The 27048-nt window shown below is 40.3% G+C and overlaps 1 protein-coding gene across 2 annotated transcripts; it reads right to left on the minus strand.

Annotated features, from left to right (window-relative positions):
* Positions 1–3734: 3734 nt before the first annotated feature.
* Positions 3735–26840, minus strand: tie1 (tyrosine kinase with immunoglobulin-like and EGF-like domains 1). Of its 2 annotated transcripts, XM_006803999.3 has the most exons (24): positions 26565–26840; positions 25364–25660; positions 25093–25200; positions 24841–24996; positions 24134–24265; positions 22130–22270; positions 21882–22010; positions 21282–21427; positions 18115–18259; positions 17870–18034; positions 17186–17326; positions 12807–13109; positions 12085–12375; positions 11568–11767; positions 11339–11485; positions 11195–11258; positions 10918–11028; positions 8363–8553; positions 7996–8109; positions 7217–7287; positions 6201–6241; positions 5152–5248; positions 4951–5050; positions 3735–4766 (listed from the first exon to the last, which is right to left on the minus strand). In XM_006803999.3, exons 1-24 carry the CDS (start codon positions 26626–26628, stop codon positions 4695–4697), a joined length of 3426 nt encoding a protein of 1141 aa, XP_006804062.2. In that variant the 5' UTR covers positions 26629–26840; the 3' UTR covers positions 3735–4694. The 2 variants fall into 2 exon arrangements, with proteins under 2 accessions (XP_006804062.2, XP_006804063.2); XM_006804000.3 differs by lacking the exon at positions 12807–13109 and having other exon boundaries at positions 26565–26839.
* Between the last annotated feature and the right edge of the window lie 208 nt (positions 26841–27048).

Genomic DNA, 27048 nt, shown 5'->3' on the forward strand with positions numbered 1-27048 from the left:
TGAGCACAGGCCAGGTGACTGCACTGATGCAATATAATGTCTCGTCTAATTGACGACTAATAAACGACTAGTGGTGAACGCAGAGAGCTAGTTAATGGCTGTTTTCACATGGATCTTAAGTATCTAGGAAAACAATATTGAACGAACTGAAAGCAAACTTGGTGAAGCTTTTGTGCACCAAAACATTTGAACATCCTTCAAACTTGAAGGTGAAGAATCCTTATATACCTACTCATTTTTTAAAATGTATGCTGCAAAGCCATGATGGATACTATCTTTCTGAAATAAATGATCAGTCTGGCCAACACAAAAGCCACAACCACAAAGTTTTTTTACAAGATGATAGAAAGATGTTTGTCCTTCCTGTTGACTTTAGTAACGAAAATTGCAACATGTCCCATTTTTGGCTGCGTCACAGATGACCGATCAGACAAATTTGTTGCACAAGGACACGCAAGGGGAAGAAGGGGAAGGAAGAGGAAAATATGCATCACAACTATGACAATATAACAACCACAAATTTTAAGACAGTGCAGTGAAAAACTCATGCATACCTACAAAGATTTTTCCATTGGAAAAGGAATGCTGTTTAAGAAGTGAGAAGTGGAACGAAAATCATACACGATTCCAAACATTTTTTACAAATAAATAACTGAAAAGTGTGGTGTGCATAATTATTCAGCCCCCTGAGTCAATATTTTGTAGAACGACTTTTTGCTGCAATTCCAGCTGCCAGTCTTTTATGGTATGTCTCTACCAGCTTTGCACATCTAGAGACTGAAATTCTTGCCCATTCTTCTTTGCAAAACAGCTCCAGCTCAGTCAGATTAGATGGACTGCGTTTGTGAACAGCAGTTTTCAGATCTTGTATGATTTTCGTTCCACTTCTCACGTGTACACCACTTTGTATTGGTCTTTCATGTGGAATTCCAATACAACTGATTCATGTTTGTGGCTGTAATGTGACAAAATGTGGAAAAGTTCAAGGGGGGCGAATACTTTTGCAAGCCACTGTAAGCAAAAGCTGAAAAGAGTAGCTTCTAGTTTGTTGTTTAAAGCATCCTAAGCTCTTCAAAAAACATGTTACAAGTTGTAAACAATGTAAATGATGGGCCCTATGCCTCTAGGACAAAGGGTAGGATGAGCTGTAAATGGGCCAATAAGAGCAAGTACTGCTAAGTAACAAAACTAATACTAGTACCTCTTCACCTAGATATGCCACTTTCACTCTAAGGAAAACCACAGAAGAGAAAGCAGTTGCGCTTTACTGGGATCTAAGAGCAATTTGTACAAAATGAGGTCAAAATAGGTCAGCAACAGCAGAAGTCCTTACTACAATGCCAAATGGTGTCTTGGCCAAAAAAGGTTATGTGGAGTTAGTGTTAGTGTGACATTAGTGTGACTCAATAGTGAGTCCAGCACTTTTAATTTTAAGATCACAATCAAAGCCTATCCTTTCTGCTGTCAGGTGTTAGTTATTAGTTGTTAGTTCAATTTAGTCGTTCAGAATTCTTGCGATTCTTGGTGTTGCCAGCAAAATCTTGGGAAGTTCGAGTAATGGAAATGGGTCAGTATTGTGGTTTACCACAAGCAGTTAAAGAGTGGTGGATAGATTGGCCAGGAAAAGTTTGGAAAGCATGCTTATGTGGACTTGCATTACTTTGCAAGAGCAAGTCAGCTACCTGCTGCTGTGAAATGAGGTCCACCGAGTTTATTGCACCTTTTCGAATGGATCCTTGAAGAAATTCAGAAATACAGTACAACAAAAAGATCCAGCTCAGTGGAGCATCACACAAACCGAATTGGAAAAGAAACAGAAAAGCCTTTAATAAGTTAACCATTTGTTTCAGGATGGAGTCTTGCATGTGGGAGGAGAACTCAGGTGAGCTTGCTTGGTAGTTGAGTCTTATTTGCTGACATAAGCACCTTATGATTTTGACCAAACACCAAGATGTTTGCTAACTATCAAGAAGGCCAACAATTCAATTCAGTTCAATTCAGTTTTATTTATATAGCACAACATCACAACAACAGTTTCCTCAAGGCGATCAACATAATCACAAAATATTAACAAGCACACCGATGACACAGGAAAGAATCAAGAAAGAAAGAATTGCTGCAGCAATTACGAACACTATCTCTGTCAGGCCTACCTGTGTGTTTCCCCAGATGGGCTAGTTTTCTCCTGAGTTACCATAGACCATTATGGACCAGGATAAAGTGAAGATTATTTAGTAAAGAGACAAGGGGTAAGCTTTAATATGTGCTAATCAAAGAAGCTTCCTCCTTGGATGCACACGCCATACACTAGGGCAGGAGGGGACTAGCGATGAAGATCTGCTAAGGTAATAATCAGTGCAGCCAACACAAAAACCACTGAACATTAGGTAATGCACGTCATATTCAGACTTTTCTTTTAAAACTGCTTTAGTGGACTATAATAGGGAGCATGTGTCGAGGGCCATTTTATGTGTGAACAGTGCTTCGTAAACGGCACAATACAACAAGTTGACATGAAACTGACTCATGTGCACTGTTGCTAGCCACCATTTCTGTAGCTTGTGCACTTCTTGTTTATTGAAACCTGGTGCATTGGGAACCCTGTTTACCCAAACTTCTACAGCAATAGTAGCTAGTGTACTGTTTGGATGAAATGAGTAAGCCATCCAAGCAGTAAAAAAAAGACAACTAACATCTGAGAAGACTTTTGTTTTTAATTGGCACTCATTTATACTGTACAAAAAAGTGGCTGGGTAGCTACAAACATTTTAAGCTAACATTAGCACTCATACCACACTCCTCTCCACCAAAACTGGGCATAAAAACGTGGATTTTTCTCTTCATAATCATGTAGCAGAACAGAAGCCAACCCAGAATGATAAAATGTCTGCCCATTAAAGATTAAATCCTGGATTTCAACTGGTAAGAGGGTTCTTCCTGTTAAAAGGGAGTTTTTTTTCGTTCCCACTGTCGCCAAAGTGCTTGCTCATAGGAGGTCATATGATTGTTGGGTTTTTTCTCTGTATGTATTATTGTAGGGTCTACCTTAGAATATAAAGCGCCTTGAGGTGACTGTTGTTGTGATTTGGCGCTATGTAAATACAATTGAATTGAATTCAATTGAATTGAAAAATAATAACTATAATACAGCCAACTGTGCTGCTTAGCTTTGCTTGTTTCTATTGACAACTGCTTAGATGGACCAGATATCTAAAATACGCCTGTCAGCAAGTCAGGGGAGGTCCCATGTTTTTACAAAGTCTGTTACCGTGCTTTCTTTTTCAGTTACCTTTTTATAAAAACCCAGTTTAAGGTGAAACCTGCAGCTGGCTAACAAGTAAATATGTAATTTTTTTTCAACACAGGCAAACTATTGGATAACAGAAGTAGCTGTAGACAACCTAAGTTCAAAGGTCAGATTTTTGAGTAATATGGTATAAAAATAAATCTATGGCCACTGCTGTTCCCTTGTTACACATGTGCCATAGTCAGGAAGCTGGCAGGCTTTTACGATGTTTGACAGTTCTGTGCTTGTGGTTGGTGCGTAAAGGAAACCCAGTGACAGATCAGCTCAGTGCAGGCAGCCAGTGTTCCTGAGTTCACTTTGGTCCCCAGTAGCCTGGCCTCTTCCCATCATCTTAACTATTAAAAGGGCCAGCACACCAAAATAATCACCTCTTTCTGAAGTTGAAAAAAAAGATCAGTCGCACAAAATTGCACTACGACAAAAGGAATTAAACTACTTGTGGTGATGAATCCAGTCACCACATAAAACCTTTATTAAGGAAACCAGTTAATGAACAGATACTGTACATACTCACAGAGTGGATTATCGTCAGTGTTACATTTTTATAATGTTAAAAAAAACTACAAAGGTTACTTCTCTGTATTACTTGTAGGCTTCCAAATAATTTCTCTTGCGATGGAAATTTGCATGCAACACATGAAATCCATCATGGTTTTTAAATCAGTCTATAACTCTGATTATATCCCTATAATAGGAGAGTTTGATCTCTTAAAAATGAGGCAAGATATATACAGTCGTAGTTACATCCATATGGCAGTGATAGGCAAATAGTAAAAGCACAAAGATGACAGAGTAAACTACTTTTAAGTGCTACATTGGACATCTTTCCATCACAATTGATTGTCTTGACACTTGAGCGGCGTTGAGAACTTGTCGTGTCTTATTTGAGAGCACTGTCTTTTTCTTTTATTTTCTCTCCGTGAAAAGATGTTCTCCATTTTGAGAAATGGAGGAGAAAAGTCCAGCACGGACACCCCACAGACCCTGTGGTGTTTCAGCAAGTCACATAGCTCCATATCAGTGCTCAGAGAAAAACTTCCATCATTATAACTGCTAGAAAAGGAAAAGATGGAATGCTGTATATGTTTCTCTAAGACTTTGTGTCTTCTTTCCTTTTTTTGTGACAGGGGTTCATAGTTCCCAGAAGGTTAGTAGCAGACACATCTATCCATCAAGGACCCAGCAGTATGCCTCTTCTCCTTACACCTGTAGTACTTCCAGACAGTGTCCTTTCACAGTCCTCCATCTATAGCTGGGTGGTTGAAGTAGAGCGCCTAGTCCTCCTGTCTTGACGCCTAGTGGGTGGGGGGTGGCAGTAACGTGGCAGCCTCCCTTGTGACTTTCTCTTGGAGCTTCGTGGCCTGCGAGGGTCTGGGGGGGCTGGTAGTCAGGCCTCCTCGGCTGTGGCATCAATCCCAGCATAGGTGAAGTTCTCAAAGAGAGCCATGTTCACATAAGCCTGAAAAACAGATTAAACCTCATGATTAAGAAAGTGAATGCAAGTGAAGTGTCTTACTACAACAACAACAAAAACCCTGTTTTAGCCCACATTTCTAGTTCTGTTTTTTATGCCCAAATAATAACAACAGGATGTTTTTGTCTATTCTTCCCTTTCTACCAACATAATGCAAATGAAGCCTTACCTTCCTGGCCTCCTGCATCCTGTTGAGCTGCAAAGAGATTTGGGAGAAGGGGGGTCTCTCATAGGGCCGATCTCTCCAGCACTGCCTCATTAGCTCATAACTGGAGACAAACATTAACACAGTGATAAATATGGTAAAACCCAGTGCCATAATGGGCTGTGTAATTTGATAATCACTAGCTATAAGATACAGATTACTTACACCTCATCATCACAGTTTTTGGGCTTCTCCATTCTGTAGCCTTGTGGCAGTTTTTCATAAAGCTCAGCACATGTCATCCCACAGTACGGTGTGCCACCTGAAGCACATACACACAGAACTTCATAGAACTTGAATAGGACAACGTGGGACGATGTGTAAAATGGGGGTAAAGGGATCAATAACAATTTAAAATTTATAATTTACAGTTTTGATGATTTAAAGTCTCACACACAACCCGTCGAAAGGGGAGGGGGGCCCGGCTGCTTGCAAATAGAGCACATTTTATTTATAATGTTGTAAATCCAAGTCCATTGTGTATTAATGATTTGAATCCTGGGTTGTGTGAAATCTCAGAAATGCACCCTAGACAAAGTGAATCTGTGAACTAAGGTGTAGGTGTGTTAGATTATGTTGTGGTGATCCTCGGGTTGAGGGATTTGTGTTCATACTGGAGTGCAAAATTAAAACCAATGGAAGATGGACAAGAAAAGTTCAAAGCCATCAGGTGCACAGTTTAGAAAAAAGAGAGAAGAAGAGGAGGAGAAATGAGCAAAAGATACAGGTAAGCAGATGTGTCATTGGATAATGGCAGGTCATCCTGAAACAATCAGAATCAGAGGGAGTGTTCGCCCAGGGCGCCAAACAGGCTAGGACCGCCACTGGACGCAGGTCTGTAAGGGGAAGTGTACTGGTTTTGTACTGCCTTTTAAACAGTAACAAAGAGGAAGCATAAAAATTATAGTATAAATACAATTGATTATGACAGCAAACTTTATTATTGACTGTGTTCTTGGTCGTCACGTGTATTTACATGCACATATGTGTTTAAACATGTATGCAAATGTAAGTCATCCTGTTTTTTATTTGGTTTTAATTCAGATCATTTATTTTTTCTTTCCAATAGACCCTAGAAAGAGCAGATGCTTCATTACAAACAGTTTATGGGGATTCAACTTTTGTTAGCCTGTCGCAATGTGGCTCTGACATCTGTATTAATTATATAGAAGTAAATGGTGTAGTTTCTGCACTATATGAGGCTGTATGCTTACCTAAGCTTACAATTTCCCAGAGAAGAACTCCAAAAGACCATCTGTTAGAGAAGATATAAAGATAAGACACAAAGCTTAGTAAAACTGTAAGAAAGCTTAAACAATTTAAATACTGGCTCTTGGAAACATTTTCATGTTTCTTTTTGTCGATCATATCTTTGTTGATTATATCTGGTGCCTTGCAAAGCAGCTAGCTGCGAAAATATACAGATTGTAGATGACAAAAGATTCTGAAAGATTCTGATTATCATGCTTTTACAAGCAATATAGATACCTCTTACTCAAAATGTAAGTATTTAACACAACCACAAACATTAAACAGAATAACAGGAGGATATTTGATTCTTTAATTGTTAAAATGAAGATTGTTTGTAAAATGAATGCAGAAACCTAAGGGGAACCGACAGAAAACCACCCTCTTCCCTGCTATCTGATTAGCAAATTTCTCTTCAGAGAAATACCACGGCTTTCATATGTCACAGAACAGTGTGGTAGATCATACGAGCAGACAAGTGTTGTTTGTGCTGTCAGCCTGTCCGTTTGTTTTGTTCGATTTCTTCCCCGCAGCACGTTTCGCGACGTCTCACATTGTGTCTCTTACAAATGTTTACAACTCTCTGGCCCTCTGAGCAGCATGCGCACTTTTCCGTTGGCCATGCTGCACTCTCTGCTGTGTATAAATAGGTTCCAGTTGACATGCCAACGTGTCTGTCTGTCTGCTAAGTTGTACCCAGGGCTTCCTGATTGTGCTTATCAGTTGTGCAGCACACTATTATCACTCCACCAGTGACAGATGGATGATTTGTTGTTTTCTGTGGTGAGGCACTTTGTGGCATGCCTAATCAAAACTTTACTAGGAGTAGTAGCAAATAAGGTTTCTGAAGATGTAGACCTATGTATTGTAATACGGAAACCATGTTTTTCAGGAAGTGTTTGTGAACCATTTTACCAATAGTTCTCATTTCTGAGGAATAATATATCCCAGCATATTAGTAAAAAAAATGTAAAAGACTTACACATCACTCTTTGTTGTATAAACACTGTAGTTCAGGGACTCAATGGCCATCCAGCGTACCGGCAGTCTCCCCTGAAAGTGAAGCAACAACAGATTCATGTCAAATCTTGCGGCTTTGGTGTGTTATGGCATGTTTTAATCTTGTTCTGACATCATTTATGTTTGAGTATTAAATAGAAAAGATGAATGCATGAAATGATAATAAGAAAAATAGGGTTTAAACTGTATTATAAAGTGGTGCCACATTACATTATTAAGTCTATGGCCCATTACAGTAAGATGATAATCTGCTCTACAAACACTGCACGTGCTGGAGTTTACAAACCTAAACATGACTGCCCTCTGCAGGCGCTCTATTATTGTGAAAATCAGTGACTGACTGAACAGTATTATACCATTAAAAACAACAACAACAGCTGAAAATATAAAAAAATAACAACCTCTTATCCCCTTGGACTGTTTCATTTGATCAGCTTGATATAAACTTTTTAGCTAACCATATGTGAGTTAATGCAGATCTACAGATACACTGACAGCCTAAAGATATGGCTTTATGCAGTCACAGACTGCAGCAGCCTGCTGATAAATGTTTTGCTGTAGAGCTCCTTTGTCTTCTGCCGTTTTCAGCATGTGGAAAGTGAGAACAACACATGCAATCCACTCTCATAAAAGGAAAAAAAGGGGGGCGGGGGGAGACAACATCTAACACTGCTTTGTTTTTGTCTCAAGCAACCGGTGCCTTCTGCAAGGCTAAACCAAAACATAACCCCCACCACTCACCATTGTCTTCTTAACATAGACTTCCTCACCACGGGACAGACCGAAATCTGCTATCTTAGCCACAAGATTGTCCCCAACAAGAACATTCCTCGCTGCCAAATCCCTGTGGATGAACTAGGACCAAGAGAGCAGAGGAGGGGAGGGAAGCGGTGTCATGACAAAGATACAGATACAACAATTTTAAGCAAAATTTAAAATGAACCTGTAAATGAATCTGAAAAAAAAAAAAAATCTAGTTTTAGGTCACAACTTCATGCAAAACTGAGACTTTGATCAGATCTAAGATAATTTTTTAAAAGAAAAAAAAAGCACCATCACCAACAGGCACAAAACAGCAGCTAAGGTTGCTCATCCTTCCTCCTCCTACCTGTTTGTCACTGAGGTAATGCATCCCATTCGCAACATCCACAGCAAACTGCAGCAGCTGCTGGGAGGTGAGGGTGGAAGCAGTACCGTGCTCTTTGGCAAAGGCAGGGTCCGTCTCCAACACCCGACTCTTCCTCAGGAAGTCAAGGAGGTTACCATAGGGGGCGTATTCTATGGCTATGTACAGATAACCTGGAGCAGACAGAGAGACAGATTGACTGATATCTCTGTCAATAAGAAAAGGCCATGCCACCTGCTAATAAACATATTACCTTCCATCTGTGCAAACTGTTATTGGCTCAGACAGACCATTTTAATGAAATTGTATTATTTTTACGACATACTATGACTTTGACCTTGGCTGACTCGCTTGGATTTGCCTGGAAAGAGACCCAGCTACAGCTTGTACTGGGCTTGACCTTCAACTCTTTGGTCTTTGACACAGCAGAGGTACACCAGACCTTTTGTAAAATCCTCACAGAACTCAACCAGATGGCTGAAGCTTTGTTAATAGATTACAGCTTCCAGACAGAGCCAGAGTTCCTACAGGCATTTGTAGTTGTTGGAAGAGTTTCATGTTGATTTCACTAGGACCAGGGACAGTGCCAACACAATTACTAAGTACCATATGTGAAAGGAAAGAATAACGGGTTTATGGGCAGAGTGGTCAAAGAACTGGAACATAATACAATTATGTTACTTGGGAGTTACAAAAACTTCTGTTAATCAAGCACATGCCATGTTTCTTGCAAAAGAAGAGTTTCTCAATATGGAACGGTGACAGGTCATCTGCTCTGTACAGGGGATATAGTTTCAGTGAATAAAACAGGAAATACAAGACAAAGTAAAACTTGTGATGAGTGGTTAAGGTTTTAAAACCTCCATCACCTTAAGAACTTAAGAATAACCTAGCTCAGTAAGAATGTGAGGTCATGTTAGTATTAGCACATAGCTGGAATAGAGAGAGAGAGACTGTGCTATGAAAGCTCTGTGGAGAGGCGTGACCTTTTCGTTCAATCGTTATCTTCTACTTTTAAGAGTATATCAAATATCGTCTGAATTTATTCCCTCCTCTCTTGTGTTCAGTAGCTCAGCGGTGAATTCCTTCCGGACACACCTTGTTTTTCTAGTACAGGAGGAGAGCAAATTTGTTCCAGATCTCGGTAAGACGAGATAGGGTGAGAGCTGAAAACGACACCATAATCTCTCCCTTAAAGACATTAAATGCAAAACTGACAAAAAGTCAAGTTTGTGTTTCCTCTTCTAGCCAGCGACTTTTCTTTCAAAGGTTACACAGACAGTAGCAATACTTCCTGCCAATTAGCACCTTTTCTTGATGACCATTCGTCGAAATCTTCTTTGATGTTAAAATTTTTACTTGCTCGCTCTCCTCTCTCCCCACTTCCTCGAAACATTCCTCCCTCCTGACCTCTTTTCCCTCGTGCTCACCCCCTCCTTCCTCTGTTGCTCTTTCCATGAAATTAAATGAAGAAAACACTCGAGGTTTTCTTTAAATCTTTTCAAGTATGTGTGCAGCATGTGTGTGCACATGCATGTTCACGATTGTTAATCAAGGGTGTAAACAAAGAAGAGATAAGGTCTGCAGAGCTAAGCGCTACTTCGAAGCGAGCGTTTATTTTTTCAAGGTCGACTTGTTTGTAATGTCCTCACAGAGGTGCTTCTCATGTGCTTCCAGTCTTTGATCAAACAGAAGTAATTAAATGATTCAATTTAGAAGACACTGGCGTAAACTGATACTTCGAGGTAGGGATCATGAAGGAAACCTTGTACAAATACATTAATGCATGCCACAGCTGTTTGGTTGTTAGGCGCGCGGACAAATCAAACACATGTGATAGCGCAAATGCTTCTGGCAGGCGAAGATTATTTCGTTTGGACACATTCTGGGGTTTTCCAGGTGCAGATGACAGAGAGTCAGATGGGACGGGCGTATCTGTTTGCATCTCAAGTAAGAAGAATTTAACCTGTTCAAGTACAGCGCTGCATATTAAGAAGGAATGAGCTGAATAAGGAATCTGCTGAGGGTACAGTTTGTTGAACACAGGCTTTTGTATAAGATTACATTAAAATCTTGATAAAGATATAAAGATGCTGTATATTAGCACCATATTATTTACAGACTCTAAGAAAACCTTCTTTAGGCTATTTGAATCTTTAGAGTGATTCTAGGTGTGTTTTCTGACACATACCAATGTATCTATCACGCAGTTTGGTATATATTCTACAGATGAAATCACACCAACAACCAAACTAGATGGTGTATCTACTTCCATGAGAAGTGACCAAACACCATCTGCTGAGGAAAGTCATATTGTATGGTTGTTGGGTTTCAACTGGATTTGTTTAGGGAAACATCAGATTGTTGATGTATAGATTTCTGTAGTATACAGTTTATACAACCTGGTCACTAAACTTTAAGGCAGTCGTATACTTGTGACACTGAAACAGCAGTTTGTTTCACCTGTGAATTACTGTCCCCGAATAGCCAATAGTGCGTCAATTCCTCATTACAGCCACTAGATGTTGCTCACTCACCTCTATTTTCACAGGCTCCTATTAAGTTGATGATATTGGGATGCTGGCCTAGTTTACACAGGACCTCCAGCTCTCCTGCAAAGTCTCTGTGGTCATTTTCTGAGGCAAACTCTGCAGGAAGAACAACATGATGGGCATTGTTAAGCAAAGTGCAAGCAAAGCAGTATTTGAAATGAAAATGACACATCAGAATGACGTACGGTGTCTTAATGTTACTGCATCTACATGTCTACGGTTTTATGTCTGACCACTATATCTGTATCTGTGGCTCAGATACCTTTCAGCATCTTGATGGCTGCGCTCATTTTGTTGCCGTCCTTCTTGATCATGGCTTTGATAACCTGTTATTGAAACCACAGTTAGCTCAAGTGTTGCGAAGAGAACCACAGGGAACATTGCAACGTTCAGAAAATCTAAACACCTGGCCAAAGTTTCCCTCTCCAATGACATCTTCAAACTTTATGTTCTCCCACTCAAGGATTGGATAGGTGAGGGGCTCTGGCGTGGGCTTTGGCCTTCGTGTCAGGGTCAGAGTTCCTGAGTTAAACTGCAGAATAGTTTCCTCCCCCTGGAGATATAAACAGTGTATAGTCAGCAAAATAATTTCTCTCAGTGGCTGCAAAGTCGACCGGAATAGAATGAATGCTCACCGATCCAGATTGGTAGGTAAACGTGCGGCGACGGTTCAGCAGCGTCTTCCTGATGAAGAAAAGAGCCAACAGTGCCAACAGTATAGTCACACAGGTGACAGTCACTGAACCCACCACCGCAATTAACAGCTGATAACTGTCCCCAGTGGGCTGGCCAATCACATCCAGGGTGGTAGGGGTAAAGGTTGGAGAAGCTTTTTCTAGCATTGGGAAAAAGACAGTGAAAAAAAAAAGATGAGGAGAGATACAGAAGATTTAAATACGGGGGAGATAAATATGGAATTTTGGAAACATGGAATCCATGTGTGGGTGGTCTGGTCAACTGGAGGAGCCAACCAAATATAGTAGTGAAGAGGTTGGACATAAGATTATGAGGTCCCATATTTGAGAGGCTCAGAATTTATCAAAAATATCAAACTTAAGAATATAACACAGTCTCATTTGGAACCTTTTGCATGTTGCCGTGTATATTTTACCTTCTATGTGACTTGATCATTATGAGGAGCTTCCTGCTTACCATCCCCCTGTGTCTTTGCCTGAACATAGTTGCTCCACTCTCCTGGCACTTTAGAGAAAGCCCTCACTCTGAATTGGTAGATTGTGCTGCCATTGAGTGCCGTCACATCTTTGGTGGTCTTGTTCCCATCATCCGTGTCCACCCAAGGGTGGGGGCTCACCTGGCCGACTGGCTGGTACTCTATGATATATTTAATGATGCCTCCATTTGGGTCGTCAGGGGGCTGCCACTTCACCTGAATGGCTGACATGGACAGAGGCACGGCCTTGACGTTGAGTGGGGATGATGGACCTTAGATACAGAAACATTAGAGCTGTTACAATCAATCAAAAAGAATTTTTCTTACCACACATTCTGAAATCAAGCAGGTAATCTAATCCAGACACTTCAAGACTGGTTACTTGAGGGACGTTTGACTATTAAGGATTTAAAAGAATCATATGCATAGATTATGGCTTTACATCTATCAGCTGCTATTTTCCCCCCTTCAATTTACACACAACTTCTGGGCAGAGAGAGAGTTGCTAAGTAAAAGTCGAGCTCCAAATATAGCTGAGTGTTTAAACCAAGGCTAAAACCTATAGGGCGCAATATATTGCAATACACCTAATGTTGTGCCACAAGCTGCGAGAAGTGAATTATGAACTGCTTTACATTTTAAAACTCCTTAAAAGAAGACTTCTTTGCAGCTTTTTTTCCTCTAACCAGCAGGTTTTAGTTACCCTGGCTGTTGATGTGGAAATGGTAGCGTTTGGAGGGCGGGCCCTGGCTGCCACAGTTGATGAGGCGCACCACCACAGTGTAGTCTTGTTGATACTCCAGGTTGTGGAACTTGGTGGAGAGCACATTGAGCAGGGTGTCAACCTCCTGGAGTTTCTCACTGTAGCGTGGCGGCCCGAAGAGCTGCACTAAAAAGCCAGTGGCTCTGCCAGCATTAATGGCTTTGCTGCCGGGTAATCGCCAGCGTACAGTAACATTGCGGCCTTCCACCGAGCTGCTGTCAATCTCAGGTTGAATTGTGGGCTCTGCAGCAACAGAGAACACAAGATGAGCTGTGGGGACTACGATCTATTGGTACACTTTTTGGTAACACTTTATAATATGCAACATTTCACTGTAATTAAATGGACTTCAAATGTATTGTGTTTGAAATTAAATTGTGATTATATTATATTTACCACCAAATACTTAGAGTGAGGTGCACAAGAATAAGGAGGTAATAAGTTTTTGTTCAATTTATATATATAATATACACACTACTGGTTTAGGAACACCCCAATTTTTCCACTTATTTATTGCAATTCAAGTCATTCAAGTCCAATGAATATGCCAGAGGTTTTTTTTTTTGTTTAAAAGGTAGGGATACCCAAAACTGAAAAATAATGTACATTTCAGAATTATACAGAAAGGCCTTTTTCAGGGAGCACAAAATGGGCAACCAATTTAAAACTGTTCTGCAGCAATGGCGGTGGATTAAGCACTGAAAGCTGGTGCTACTAATTCCTACAGGTGTTCCAACTTTCCTGGATTACTTACAACCCCCTCTGTCTGCATAAACACTGCAACACGCAGTGGTGCCATACCCTCGTGATAATCAGTTGAACAGTATTGTACCGCAGAAAATAGTGCGTTGCAACAAAAACGACAAAGGGAAATTAACAATGGAAGAGAGACAGACCATCATAGCACTTAAAAATGCAGGTCTTTCTTTCAGAGAAACTGCAAAGAAAGTCAAGGTGTCAGTGAGTCCAGTTTCCCTCACCATCAAAAGGCACGCAGAAACTCTGACAGGAAGAGGTGTGGCAGACCCAAAGCCACAATTGAATCAGAGGACAAGTTTCTGAGAGTTAAAAGTTTGTGTGATAGACAGCTCACAGGACAACAGCTTCAAACACAGCTTCATATTGGTCGTAGTCAGTGTTGGGGAGTAACGGAATACATGTACCGACCGCCGTTACGTATTTAAAATACAAAATATGAGTAACTGTATTCCGTTACAGTTACCGTTTAAAAAGGTGGTATTTAGAATACAGTTACTTTGTTGAAATAAATGGATTACACGGCGGTACTTCCCTGTTTCATATTGTGGCGGGTCAGGACTGTTTGGGTTTTGTTTGACAGCTATGTTCTGTTGTTCCAGGCGGCAGCGTTACGGTTGCCATGGTTACAGGGTGACACTCTCTCTCTACGTGTTTCCTGGGTGAGAGAGGCCTTTTTGTTGTTGTTGTGCTAAGCTAATAGGCAGAATGCTACAGGTATAGCTCTAAAGAATGTAGCATCATAGGCAGTGTAGTCCGTGCTGCAGGGAGAATGGACTGTCATACACGTTATGTGTCTGTGAGCGAGGGAGGGAGAAAAAGGAAAAGTACGAGCTGTCATCGAGCAAAAACGGGAGCTGGAAGCATGTAAATATAATAATAACCACTGCAGCCAAGAAGAGAGCCTGACGAGCCCAGTTGTAAGTAAGCTATTAAGACTCGACTGTACACCGTGTTCGTGTTTTCCTCCAAAAACAATAAGTTCCGTTGGAGCAGCCTTTCAACGCTTCTCTCTGTCTCTCGCTAGCAAAGTTGACCCAGACAACAAAGTAAAGCTAGTTTTCGGCTACGAGCCCGACACAGAACCCACCGTATTAGCCAGAGGTCCCTTTACTATGGTTCGGAGCCGCGGACCTTCAGTAACAGTAATAAATCACAGCAATTGTACATTCGTGTAGTTGTAAACAGCATGATAATATATTAAGTAATCCAAAGTATTCAGAATACGTTACTCTCATTGAGTAACGTAACGGAATACGTTATAGAATACATTTTGGGGCATGTATTCTGTAATGGAATACATTTTAAAAGTAACCTTCCCAACACTGGTCGTAGTAAGCAAGTCTCAGTTTCACTGTGAAGAGAAGACTTCAGGCTGCAGGTTTGACAGGACGAGTAGCAAACCATTGCTAAGACGTGAGAATAAGACAAAGAGGCTTGTCTGGGCCATGAAGCACTGCCATTGGACTATTGAAGACTGGAAGAAGGTATTATGGACTAATGAATCAAAATTTGGGCAGCATGGTGGCTAGCACTGTTGCCTCACAGCAGAGAGTTTGCATGTTCTCCCCATGTATGCGTGGGTTCTCTCCGGGTACTCCAGCTTCCTCCCACAGTCCAAAGACATGCAGTTAGTGGGGTTAGGTTAATTAGAAACACTAAATTGCCCATAGATGTGAATGTGGGAGTGAATGTGAGTGCGATTGGTTGTCTCTGTCTATGTGTTAGCCCTGTGACAGATTGGCAACCTGTCCAGGGTGTACCTTGCCCTTCGCCCTAAGACAGCTGGGATAGGGTCCAGGCCCCCCGCAACCCTGAAAAGGATATGTGGAAGCAAATAGATGGATGGAAGAATGAAATTTGAAATTTTCGATTCATGACGCAGGATCTTGGTGTGCCATCAAGTAGGCAAAAGGAGCGTTCCACAGTGTGTGGCATCAACTGTCAAACTTAGAGGAGGAAGTGTGATGGTCCAGGGTCGGTGAGTTGTACAGAGTGAGAGGCACCCTGAACCAAAACGGCTACCTACCCGAGTGGTAGGCCATGCAGAATCTATCTGCGCCATGCAGAACAAAGCTGTGTGTGTGTGTGTGTGTGTGTGTGTGTGTGTGTGTGTGTGTGTGTATATATATATATATATATATATATATATATATATATATATATGTGTGTGTGTGTGTGTGTGTGTGTGTGTGTGTATGTTTCAACAGTGAAAAGTTGAAAAAGGAGAACAGTTTATGCACAATCATATTTGTAAAGTCAAAGGGAATATTGAATAATAAAACATCATCATGCAACCAATATAATGAATATTAAATAAAGATGTAAAAAGGCAAGATTAACCCCCTCCATAATATGGCCCGTGCCCTTTACCTCCATACTTACAAGTCAGACGGGGATATATTGTTTTGTGTTGGATTTTTTCACTACAAATGAATTTGAACCCCCTAATTCTAGTGCACCTGCTTTGTAAGTAACATAATTACATTATAATTTCAAATAAAATAATTTAAATTCCATTCAATCACAAGGGAATTAAGCCCTTATTAGCAGATCATATTTTAGTGTTACCCATGTATCCTAATTGATGGATGCTAGGTGATTTTCTTGATGTTAATTTGAGTTTTCACAGAAATGGGGTGAGCAGCAGTTAGTTTACAACAGCGCTAGCTTTAAATAGCGCTGTGTTTGTCTGCTTTCCGCCCCTCAGTTATATGGACCTCGTTACTCTGTTCTTTTGTCTGTGATTAACCAGCTCAGAATGCTATATTTTCCCAAAAGGTAGACTTCAAGTCCCTTTATGGCAGTACATTTCAAAATAAAATGGACAAATGGCTAAGATAAATCCAGTATTTGTTGATGCACGGTTTTATTTATTTCATTTTCCATTCCAGTTTTTGACTTAAACATTAATGGAACGTCCTCAGTTCACTTCCAGCCAGGAGAATCTATTTAGTGTTGCTTTTCCAAAATTTACACTAATGTCAATAGTTTATGTTTGTGCAAGAGACAGGCATAAACTATCATCAACAGATCATTTTAGATCCATTTCACACGCGGACCTCAGACATTGTAAGAGACTCAAGCTTAGTAGAACTACAATTAACTGCACTTCAAAACACTTTTTCATGTTCTTTTTTCTGCACTTGCTCTTTCTAATATGCTCTCTCCCTCTGCCCAACCTTCACTTAGGAATAAACCTGCTATTGCTTCTTGAATACAGGTTGTTACTGCTTTAAACGGGGTCATGACTTCTAATAGGCCGATAACAAATTACACTTTTTAATACCTTCTATGCTATTCCGTTTTGTTGTTATTGTTGTTGTTGTTTTTAAAAGAAAAAACCATAAATCATTCCACTTGCATTTTTCTATATTTGCTCTAAACTTGAGTCAGGCATGGGAAAAAACACTTCACTATTACACTAGCCAGACTTAAAATAATTGCGCTTGCTTAAGTTCTGTGGTCAGGAAAATTTATATCTTTTACCAGGCAAATTTTCCAGATAAATATACACATGTCCAAAGTTTGTGTGGTCTGTAAAATTTATCTGCAGGTCTCACCAGGACAGTCGGTCTCCATTATGGCTTGCGGCCCCGGGTCCCCCTCTCCTCCTTCCCCAGGACGACTCAGCTGGACACGGACGTAGTAGCGTGTTGAGGGCTCCAGGTTCATAAGCGTGATAGGCTCTTTGTCACTATAAACTGAAAGGAAAATTGACTTAGGATAGGCTGGTGAGCCAAAGTTTTCATTCATTTTTAGAGTAGGATTATTAAGCAGAAACACAGAGTGTCTGAAGTGTTTTAAATAACATTACACACATAAACTTCAACACATGTTTAACATGTGTTGTCTTTAGATGGGGGAAAAACAGATGTGAACTCAAACTTAACGGAACACGATGTCCAGTCTTTGAGAAGATCTCTTTTGTTTATAGACCTGATTGGGGTGTTTTTTTTTAACAAATACAACTTGTTATTTTTTAAACTTTTTTAGATTTTCCATTGAGAACAGTTTTTATTTTAAATTTGTGCAATCTGTTGTCCTAATCATGCTTCTTGCTTTAGCTAATACATTATATCTTTGGCTGAACTGAGAGTGTGTTGAAATAACAGAGATTTACGCAATCTTTGTTTTTGTTGCTGCAATGCAATAAAAGAAAAAGTAAAAAAATAATTATCTGTGATTGCTCGTCTTTCTGATAAAGACTGACTGCATGACTACATGAATATGTTTGTCCCATATACCTATGATGGAGGACCACAAGTCTTCATTTTTATTCTCCACAGGCTTATAGAGGACTCTGATTGAGATGATGGGGCCATCTCCCACAGAGGTGTACACTGGCATCACCAGCAGCTGCTTGCTTCTCTTTTCCAGCAATTTGGGAGCAGTAATGGGCATCGGGGGCACTGAAAAGAAGCAGGATTTTTTTTATTATTTTGAAATTCACCTGTCTGTACAGAACTTTAAAATGTCATACATCACACACCTTTAACAGTGAGGGTGAATTCACGCGAGTCCTGGCCTCCATCGGTGGACACCCTGCACTCCCACAAGCCTTCTTGTTCAGCGCTCAGGTTAGGGATATCAAATTCAGCAGTGCTCCTGTTTGAGTCCATGACAGTACGAGAGGCCTGCAAATAAATGTGTAACACAGGGAGGCAATGAAATATGCTGCAATTTTTTTTTTTTAGATCCATCTGGTGGGATTGTTTTGACTTTTTCCACCACTTTGAGAAAATTCTGGTGGTCAAATTTTCTTTTTCTTTTTTTTTAAACAGTGTGTGTCTATTATCAAGGAAACAGCGGAGAAACAATAACACAGAAACTGAACATATCACTTAAAGGCAAAACATGGTGACTGCTGCACTGTGGAGTGATACAGCCTTATCTGGTTGGGCCATTGTGCTGCTGACTTCCTCAGAACATGACTCGAGCTTGCATTCATCGGGCTTGACATAAAAACAAAGTTTAAACCCCAAATAAAAGTTGTTTCATTTGTACTATTTTACACTTTCTTTACTTTTAGAGAGAGACTTTACAAATTTAAAGAAACAGTTGGACTTGTTTGAAGACTCTTCATAAATTTTCTTGCTCGATTACACTAGAACAGGGGTCAGCAACCTTTAACACCCAAAGAGCCATTTGGACCTGGTTTCCATGCAAAAGAAAACACTGTCAAAACTACTTTTTGACATCTAAAATGCAGATAACACTGTATCTATTGTTTTTCACCTTTACGCTTTCATTTCATTTCATTTATGTAATTAACACATTTTGAACTCTTAAAGAAATATAACAAAAGGAAAGACACCCAGCTGAACTAAAATGATCCATGTAGCAAACAAAAACTGCTGTGATCCCCCACCCTTATATCACCTTTGGGCTTTTGGAGCCTTGACCTGGCTTTTAAAAAAGCCTTGGAAAAAAAAGCACTATGCTGCTAAAAAAAATAAATAAAAAATAGATATTTGCAAAATTCTGCCTAAATATTATTTTACCTGGTTAATGTGTGTGGCAGGGCGTGGTCTGCAGAGCCGCTGCAGGGGAGGCGGATGCACCTGAGCGGCACCCGCAATCACGCCTCGCCGCCTTGTGAGGTATGTGGTAGATGTGATAGATACCAGACACTTGGTATGTGTCTGAAAAGCTAGAGCTGCATGCGTACAGCAACCGTGTGTGAAAAGTGGTCAATAAAGAGATGCTGAAAAGCATGTTCATGGAAACATCGTCGGGTCTGCCGTGGTATGTTTACAATAAGACTTCCCGAACCTCTGCGCACAGTGTCTGCAAATCGGGGCTGTACGAAGTCACTTTCATCTTTATGCAGGACTGTAATCTGTCATCTGTGAGGCGTGAGCGTTGTTTGTTTTTAACATAGTTCACGGTGTAGAATAGCTGCTGACATAATGTGGATCCGAAGATCCACCTGGGGTTGAAAGTCTCGATAAGGGCAAGGCGTTTTGGCGGGTACACCGGCTTCCGCAAGTGCGACGCTTATTTTGAGCGATGAAAAAAATAATAGAATATAATTTTATTTTTATATTTAAATATCACAATAATCTTCCAATTTAGAACTACAAGTTAAAAAAGAACTAACATAAATAAAATACACTTCAGCTAAATACTTCTAATTTATTTTCCCAAGTCACGCGGAGCCGCACTATACGGACTAAAGAGCCGCAGGTTGCCGACCCCTGCACTTGCAGGTCAGTCACTGTCATGGCTGTGTTACCTACATCACTGTGTAGCATTAAGACTGGAAACAGGGTTTCAGTTAGCTAACAGCTTACTTAAACATATGCTCACTTATTCCTGTAAAACTGTGTAATGTTTTTGTTGTGTAGATGATAGCTTTTCATATTTTATTTTTTATCTGAAACAGTCATTTGTAGGCGATATGAAATTAAGTAACTATTTTCTGATCATTTATATAGCTGGCCAGCTATGTCACTTTCTATCACTTAAGCTATCCGGCCCTAGTTAACCTTAGCCTGGCTAACCAGACCTACATTTTTAGTTAATTTTGGTCCTAAATGAATAAATCTTTCCTTATTCAGTATAATCAGAACTGATTATTTCCACTTGCACAGTCCATATTTGGGAGAATGGCACTTTTTGAGGGACTTCAATGCCTTTTTCCAGAATAGAGCAGGCATTAGTAACATCAGATGGAGATGCCTAGGTTGCGGTGGACTACAAAGCAGCTTGCAGATGTGCAAAAAATGTGGGAAAGCTAATGCTACAGTCACACTACAGGAAAGTTGTTAACCACAACACAAGCCTTGCATCGAGGTCTGTGACCACCCGCAGTCAGTTGCTATCTTCAAAGTGAATTTGGGGTGATAAAATGACACGATAAGACAGAGTCGGTCTGCAGTCAGTCTTTGGGACTAAATGGGTTTGGGTTGCTCTTTATACAGTAAATAACTGTGACAAATTAGCAAAAAAAAACAAATACGTTATCATCTATTGCAAATCTGCTGTCATCCACTTAATCAGAAATTAATATTAAACAGAAATTCTCATTAACTGCTTACATTTCGTCCAATCAGAATCTACTAACAGTGACGTAGTTGCTGTAGTGATTTAACTGCGAACAGTTTATTTAGGAATATAGCCACAATATAACCATTTAGCAACTAGTTGAGCTGAGTCTCCTATTGCAGGCAAAAATGGTTTGCAAAGTCATGGCATGCAGTCTGTGTGTACTAATTAGGCAGCAGTTATTTGCAAATGTTCAACAGCCTGTCCGACAGTGATTGCAGTCACTCTGATTCAAACCATGATAGTTTGGAGGTATGGTTCCTCCAACTGGATGACTATTTAGTTGCTGCAACTACTTGTAATCAGCTGCTGAATGGAAAAAAAATTACTGTAATCACCAAGCAAACACATCATTTTCCTGGTCAACAGAGGTTGCTGTACTGCTTTTACCCTAATGTGACTGAGCCATTAAGCAGCTCAAGCAAGAATTTGGCAAATATCATATAGTAACTTAGATGAATGTGTAGAAGGATATCAGGTGAACCATTAGCTGATATGGGCCGACACGGAGGTCTGCCAAGATATTCAGCCTGAACTAACACTCTTGTATTCAGGCTTACTGTGAGTTTTCCTTGCCGGAGTGCTGCTGGCAACTGCTGGTCTTCCTACCTTAAGTACTGTGCTGTCCAACTTTCGCAGCTCAATGCTGTTGTGACTGGGCAGGGGGTTCCCTGTGGCTGAGCAAAGGATCATAGCTTTGGAGTTGAGATTCAACTCCAAATGCCTATCCAAGTCCAAAATCTGAGGAGCCCAGTCTAAAGATGTAGAGAGAGAGAGACGGGACAGTAAAAGAAAGGAACAGCAAAAAAAGACAAATTATGCTTCACTAATGAGCACGGTAAAGAAAGAGATCATAAAAGCAGCAACTCTGCTTGTAAAAACATTTATATAAGTACACCCATTGGTCAAATTTTGAAATCACATCCCCTAGTGGTTGTACTTTTTGTGTGTGATGAAATAGGAAAAATACACTTTTGACAAATTCAGGTGCCAATACAAAGGCTGTGTGACCCTTAGCATTAAAAAAGGTTGCACATTCAAGACTAACTTGTTCAGTGAAATCATTCATTATGGTTTGTGTGTGGTGTGTGCAACAGTTTTATTAAGTTGCAAAGCTGGTCTATATATAATATTTCAAGAAGAATGCAAATAAAATTGAAATAGTGAAAAAAAAAACATGCATATCACTGTAGCTGTTAAGATACCTACCAGACCTATCACAGTGCTGTCCTCTCCACCCTCTGGGACACTGGCATCCACTGAAACGGCTGCAGACGCCTCCGTTCTGGCATTTGCAGCTAAACTTGCAGTCTGGCCCATACATGCCATTATGGCAGGCTGACAACAGAATAGAAGAAAACAAAACTTCATAGTGTGAGACTCGATAAGGTCATTATTGAAACTCATTGACATAAAAAAAAGAAAACAGATGATCTTATTTAAATGATGTATCATACCATTCTCACAGTGGCTCCCAAACCAGCCGCTGGCGCAGGAACAACCATAGGGGTCTGGTAGGCAGAATCGAAGCCCCCTGCAGTTCAACTTGGAACCACATGTCTCCTGGCAGTTTTGACCAAACATTCCTTCTCTGCAAGCTGCAAGTCATCAGAGAAAGAAAAAAATTACAAATCTGTTTGTTTAAATTCCTCATGTTTTGCGGTATCATGCCTTAAAACTCTGAAACTCTTTTTTTCTTGGTTTCACAGTTGCATTAAATGTTTTACTGTACTGCCAAGAACTTCAGAATTTGTAGAATATGTTGTCTTCAGGTATCTCTAGTGACAGATTTAAATTCAGTGTACATCATGTGAAGTTTTCTATCTATAACTATAACGGAGCTTAACACACAAGACAATGCTGGGTGAACTTCACCAAATAGAAATTAAAAAGGATCATGACCAAGTTAGGAAATTTATGTTTGTTCAATTATGTTGAAAAGCCTGTTCATTTGACCTTAAATGGAGCCACGTTCATGAGGAAATGCATTTATGAGTTGAGCAGCAGAGTTGAGTATGTGAGCTGCTCCCCTGTAAAAACTCCTCTCTGCCAATGCCAGAGAAGACCATCCCATCTTGAAGGACAGACCAAACTCTGTCCTTCAAGATGACAGCGCTCACCCGTTCAGAGTGGGTTTTATACGAGACTCTAGAACTTGTGAGTTGAGAGGATGGAGCTACCTGCCTGCAGTCCTGACCTCAATTGAACAGCTGAGAGATCAGCTTGGCCGTGCTGTTCGTGCCAGAGTGACGAGCACAGCCACACCGGGACTTGGAGATAACACTGGTTGAAGAATGGGATGACATCCCACAGCATGAGGAAGAGGATTTTTCATGGACGCAACTCACGTACTCAACCCTTCTGCTCAACCCACAAATGCCTTTTCCTTCCAAATGTAAAAAAATGATTTATATATGTTTATATTTCAATGATCTAGTTTTCTACCAGTGGTTAATGAGTGAACTCATTTTAGTGTGTGTTTACAATATAGCATTTAGTGAGTTATTTTTTTCTGATTGGTTGATATATGAAATCAGATGTTTAGTTAAAAGCTAATCTATTTCATTCATGCATAAAAATTCTTTAAAAAAACAAACCCTAGTATATTAAGAAAAAAAAAATTTGTTCATATAGAGACAAGTAAGTATTATGAACTAATGCTACATAGTTTCAGCAAACTAATGTGCCTCTTGCTAGATGTGCTTTTAAATACAATAACCCTAACAATAAAGTGCATACAGAAAAACATGTAGCGCAAAATAGCTACCGCATACAGATAATGACAGCAATGGAGTCTATGGCTATTTGTGCATTTGAGAGTACGTGACCCAAGGTGCTTTCCAGAATACACAATCTTTTGTTAACCAGTGTCATTTGCACAGAGGCTGATTAGTGATACAAACACCATTAAAACATCCATCACTCTAATGGCTGCTTAACTTTCAACTCAGGTAATAAATCTAAGACTGCGTACAAGAAATTTCGACTCAAAAACTTGCATCTTTTCTCTAAGAAGTCAAAGTGACATCGCTTTGATCCTACAAGGAATAATTTACTCATTAATATAGCCTTTCTGCGCAAGGCTATATTAATGCTTTAGACGGAGCACGTTCCTCTGCCTCACTCGATCAGCCTAACGCAGTTGCCAGTGTTTTTGCTGATTCATTTTTCAACCTTAGGCTCCACACTGGCGTCTCCCTTTAAAGTCTGTCTGTCTCTTTTTGGTACTGTTTATGTTAAGGAGTCAGACTGCGAGGCTTTGACTCTGATTGTGCATATTTATTCCAAATGTGTAAGTGAGTGAACATGATTCATGTGACTTATTAACACTGCTTTTTCACCTTGCACACCCTTTTTGTACTATCCTCCTCTATCTCCCTTTTTATTGATCTCATTCACAAACAGAAAGTTCTCCTATACAATACTGCAGATGCAGATGTTTGCCTGAGTAGAGTACAAACCTGTCTCACAGCGTGTTCCCATAAATCCTGGAGGGCAGATACAGTCTCCGTTCACTTCATGACACACGCCACCATTAAGACACTCTTGACAATCTCTGATACAGTTAGGACCCCACTTCTGACTCGGGCACCCTGCAAAGAAACACAGATTCTTTACTTAGAGCAGCACAGAGACTTCAAACACCTTCGATAGCATTTATGTGTATTTCGCCTTTTGTGTGTTTTTTAAGCACATGTGACCTATTTAAATGAAAAAAAGGATACATAGTACAGAATGCATGCTAAATGACAGTAAAATGTGCATCTGGTGGAGACAAAAAAGAAAAAGCCGGCTGCAGGTGGAGGGTGGAGATAGTGTTAATGCTGTAATTTTTCTTTGGGGTACTGAGATAAAGGAAATGACACAAACATATGTGCTGCACATGCCTTGCCAAATAAAATGTGCAGATGTAGCCTATAGTGAATTCACAGTTTAGGGTAGGCTAGTATTTAACAGTAACTTTCCACAAGCTTCCATTTAAATAGAAAGATTTTGAGCTGGGGAATCTTGTGCATCTCAATCAGTCTAGCAGAACGTGCACTGAGTCAACCTTAGCATGTCTTGTGTAATCCTTTGTGAGTTCAGCTGCACATCTGAGCCAAAAAATGCTACAAAACCCTTGATTTAATCTGACACCGATTGATTGTGTGTGTGAGACCCAACAAACCTCTGACTATGAGCCTCATCCAGGCACCGTTGAGAGGGGTGTCTCCAACGTAGCTGGCACTGTAGATACCTTGATTGTCAAGCTTTACATTCTCCACCGTTAGCTCAACAGTTTCATTGAACATGTCAATCCAGTGTGTCATATAATAGTAGTTTCCTGCAAGAAACAAGCGACAACATTAATGTCATTGTTTGAGCCTGCGTTTGCACAAAAATGTCCTTCCTCTGTACCGAGTTGCAAACGTTGACTCACCGTTGTACTTCCAGGTCACATCTCTCCTTTGGGCGTTGAGCAAGTGCATAGTGAGGTGAACTGTCTCACCTACATTAGCCATTAGTGTGAGGGAATTTGGAACGAAATCTGTTGTAAGGAACAAAGAATCTGTTATTGTTTGTTTGTTTGTTTTTTTAATGGCACACCCTTGAAAGTAGTTGCATTTAAACATGTATTTCATGCATAGTGGATTTAAGCAATAAAATAAATCTCTCTGAAGAAAGTCTTGTTTTTTGAAGTGCAAACACACCGTTGTCAAGGTTGTTAATCATTGTGATCTTTTCAACTGGGGGAACGTCCTGAGAAGATTCACAGTAGAAGATGCCAATGTTTTCTAGGCGACTGAAGTCTCTGGCCACAACCATTTTATTTCCGGACTTGTGCATTTTATATTGTGGGACACTGGAGAACATGAGGATTTTGTTGTCCTTCTTAATGTCCAACTTAGCCTGGGCAGAGTTGCGCTCTCCATTGATACAAGAGATGGAGAAGTTCTCGGGTGTTCTGATCATGGCTGCAGAGAACATGGTCAGGTCGATCACAGCATCTGTAAAACAGCATTAGTCATTCTCTGATGTAAGGCAGCAGTGTGAGTTTTTTTTTAATCACGTGTAACAAACCTTATTTAATTATTCAGAGAGATGGAGAGTTGTCTTTTCAGGGGGGAGACCCATAATTTTTAATCAGCTGTTAAGTGATTCACACAGTGACAGAAAATGCATACACTACATCTTTACATATTTTTTTCAGTTTGTATTGCTTTTCCCTAGAAATGTACACATTACTAAATTACTCCATTGTCATCTTGGAGCTGTTAAAGTGCTCAGTCGTTAGCAGTGTGGAACTACTGTTTCATTCCAGTTTTGATTTGAAGTTCTGCATTAAATTAAAGATGATTGTGTCAACTTAGTTTCATAAATTTCATAAAACTCGCCTATCAGACACATGGAATAAATATTGAATCTAAGGGAAAAAATGTAACTCTTTTTTTCTGTTAATAACGCCTTATTATCATATTGAGTTAAAATGGGGAAGATCAACGAAGATGAACGAAAATACCGATTGGGGTTTGGGTTCAAACATAAACGCCTCTTGGAGTGATTCATTAACAAAAGTGCCAAATCCAATAACATGAGTTTGCCCAGCATTCCTTCTCCCTGGTATGTGAGCCCCAAATCCACAGAACAATGGAAGGAAACATGGATGAGCTCCTTATTCCCTGAGGGTACATAGATCTACGCGCTGCGCTGACAATCGCTCTCAGACAATCGAAAAAAAATTAGCTTAAAAACTATAAGTGGATGAAGGTTGCGTTATCTCTGTACAACTTGGACGTTAGTACTCCCCCCCCCCCCCCCCCCCCCACTCCCCCCCGTTAATATAAGATTTCTCGAAAATGTTGCTCCATCTGTAAGCTACTCAGACAGGTTTTGAAATAGTTTCACTCTTACCTGATAAAGTAAAGAAGCACAATGCAAACACCCACAGAATCATCTTGGTATTTGTAATCCTCATTGGGGAAAGCTGGAAATCAACTGCCGGCGTGTGATTCTTTTCAGGGTGAGCTCTGCATCCAAAACGGTGACGCTGCGTCACGACGATGCGCTTTTTTACGCATAACTCGTCGAAGCCTACGATTCTCCCGTTCGGTTTGTAAAATCTCGTCGGTAACCAGCTGGTTTTAGGAGTTCACTCTACTGTCACTCTAAGCAGAGAGTGTAACTTTTGGTGAAGCTCAGCTTTCTCTGGGTGGGAAAGGAAGGAAGAGCGTCACCAGACAGCGGAGGGCTGCTGGCGCTCCAGACCTCCCTGATCCACGATTAGTGTATATATGACTTCAAACTTTGTCACTTTTTGTTCCAATACAATGCTGAACGTTAAGCACTCGTCTAATTGCTTTTGCATACACTGAACATCATGTTTTAGAAGTAGAAC

Source organism: Neolamprologus brichardi, chromosome 17 (assembly GCF_056152115.1).
Source record: "Neolamprologus brichardi isolate AB-2024 chromosome 17, ASM5615211v1, whole genome shotgun sequence".
NCBI classification, from domain to species: domain Eukaryota; kingdom Metazoa; phylum Chordata; class Actinopteri; order Cichliformes; family Cichlidae; genus Neolamprologus; species Neolamprologus brichardi.

Bases quoted from the DNA above. Each gene is read 5' to 3' on its own strand.
- tie1 (XM_006803999.3), bottom strand. From the start codon at position 26,628: ATGAGGATTACAAATACCAAGATGATTCTGTGGGTGTTTGCATTGTGC. The intron at 17,327-17,869 runs GTATATGGGACA...TTTTCCTTTCAG, and splicing joins CTTGTGGTCCTCCATCATAG to TTTATAGTGACAAAGAGCCT. The intron at 7,288-7,995 runs GTGAGTGGTGGG...CTTCACTTTCAG, and splicing joins TCTATGTTAAGAAGACAATG to GGGAGACTGCCGGTACGCTG.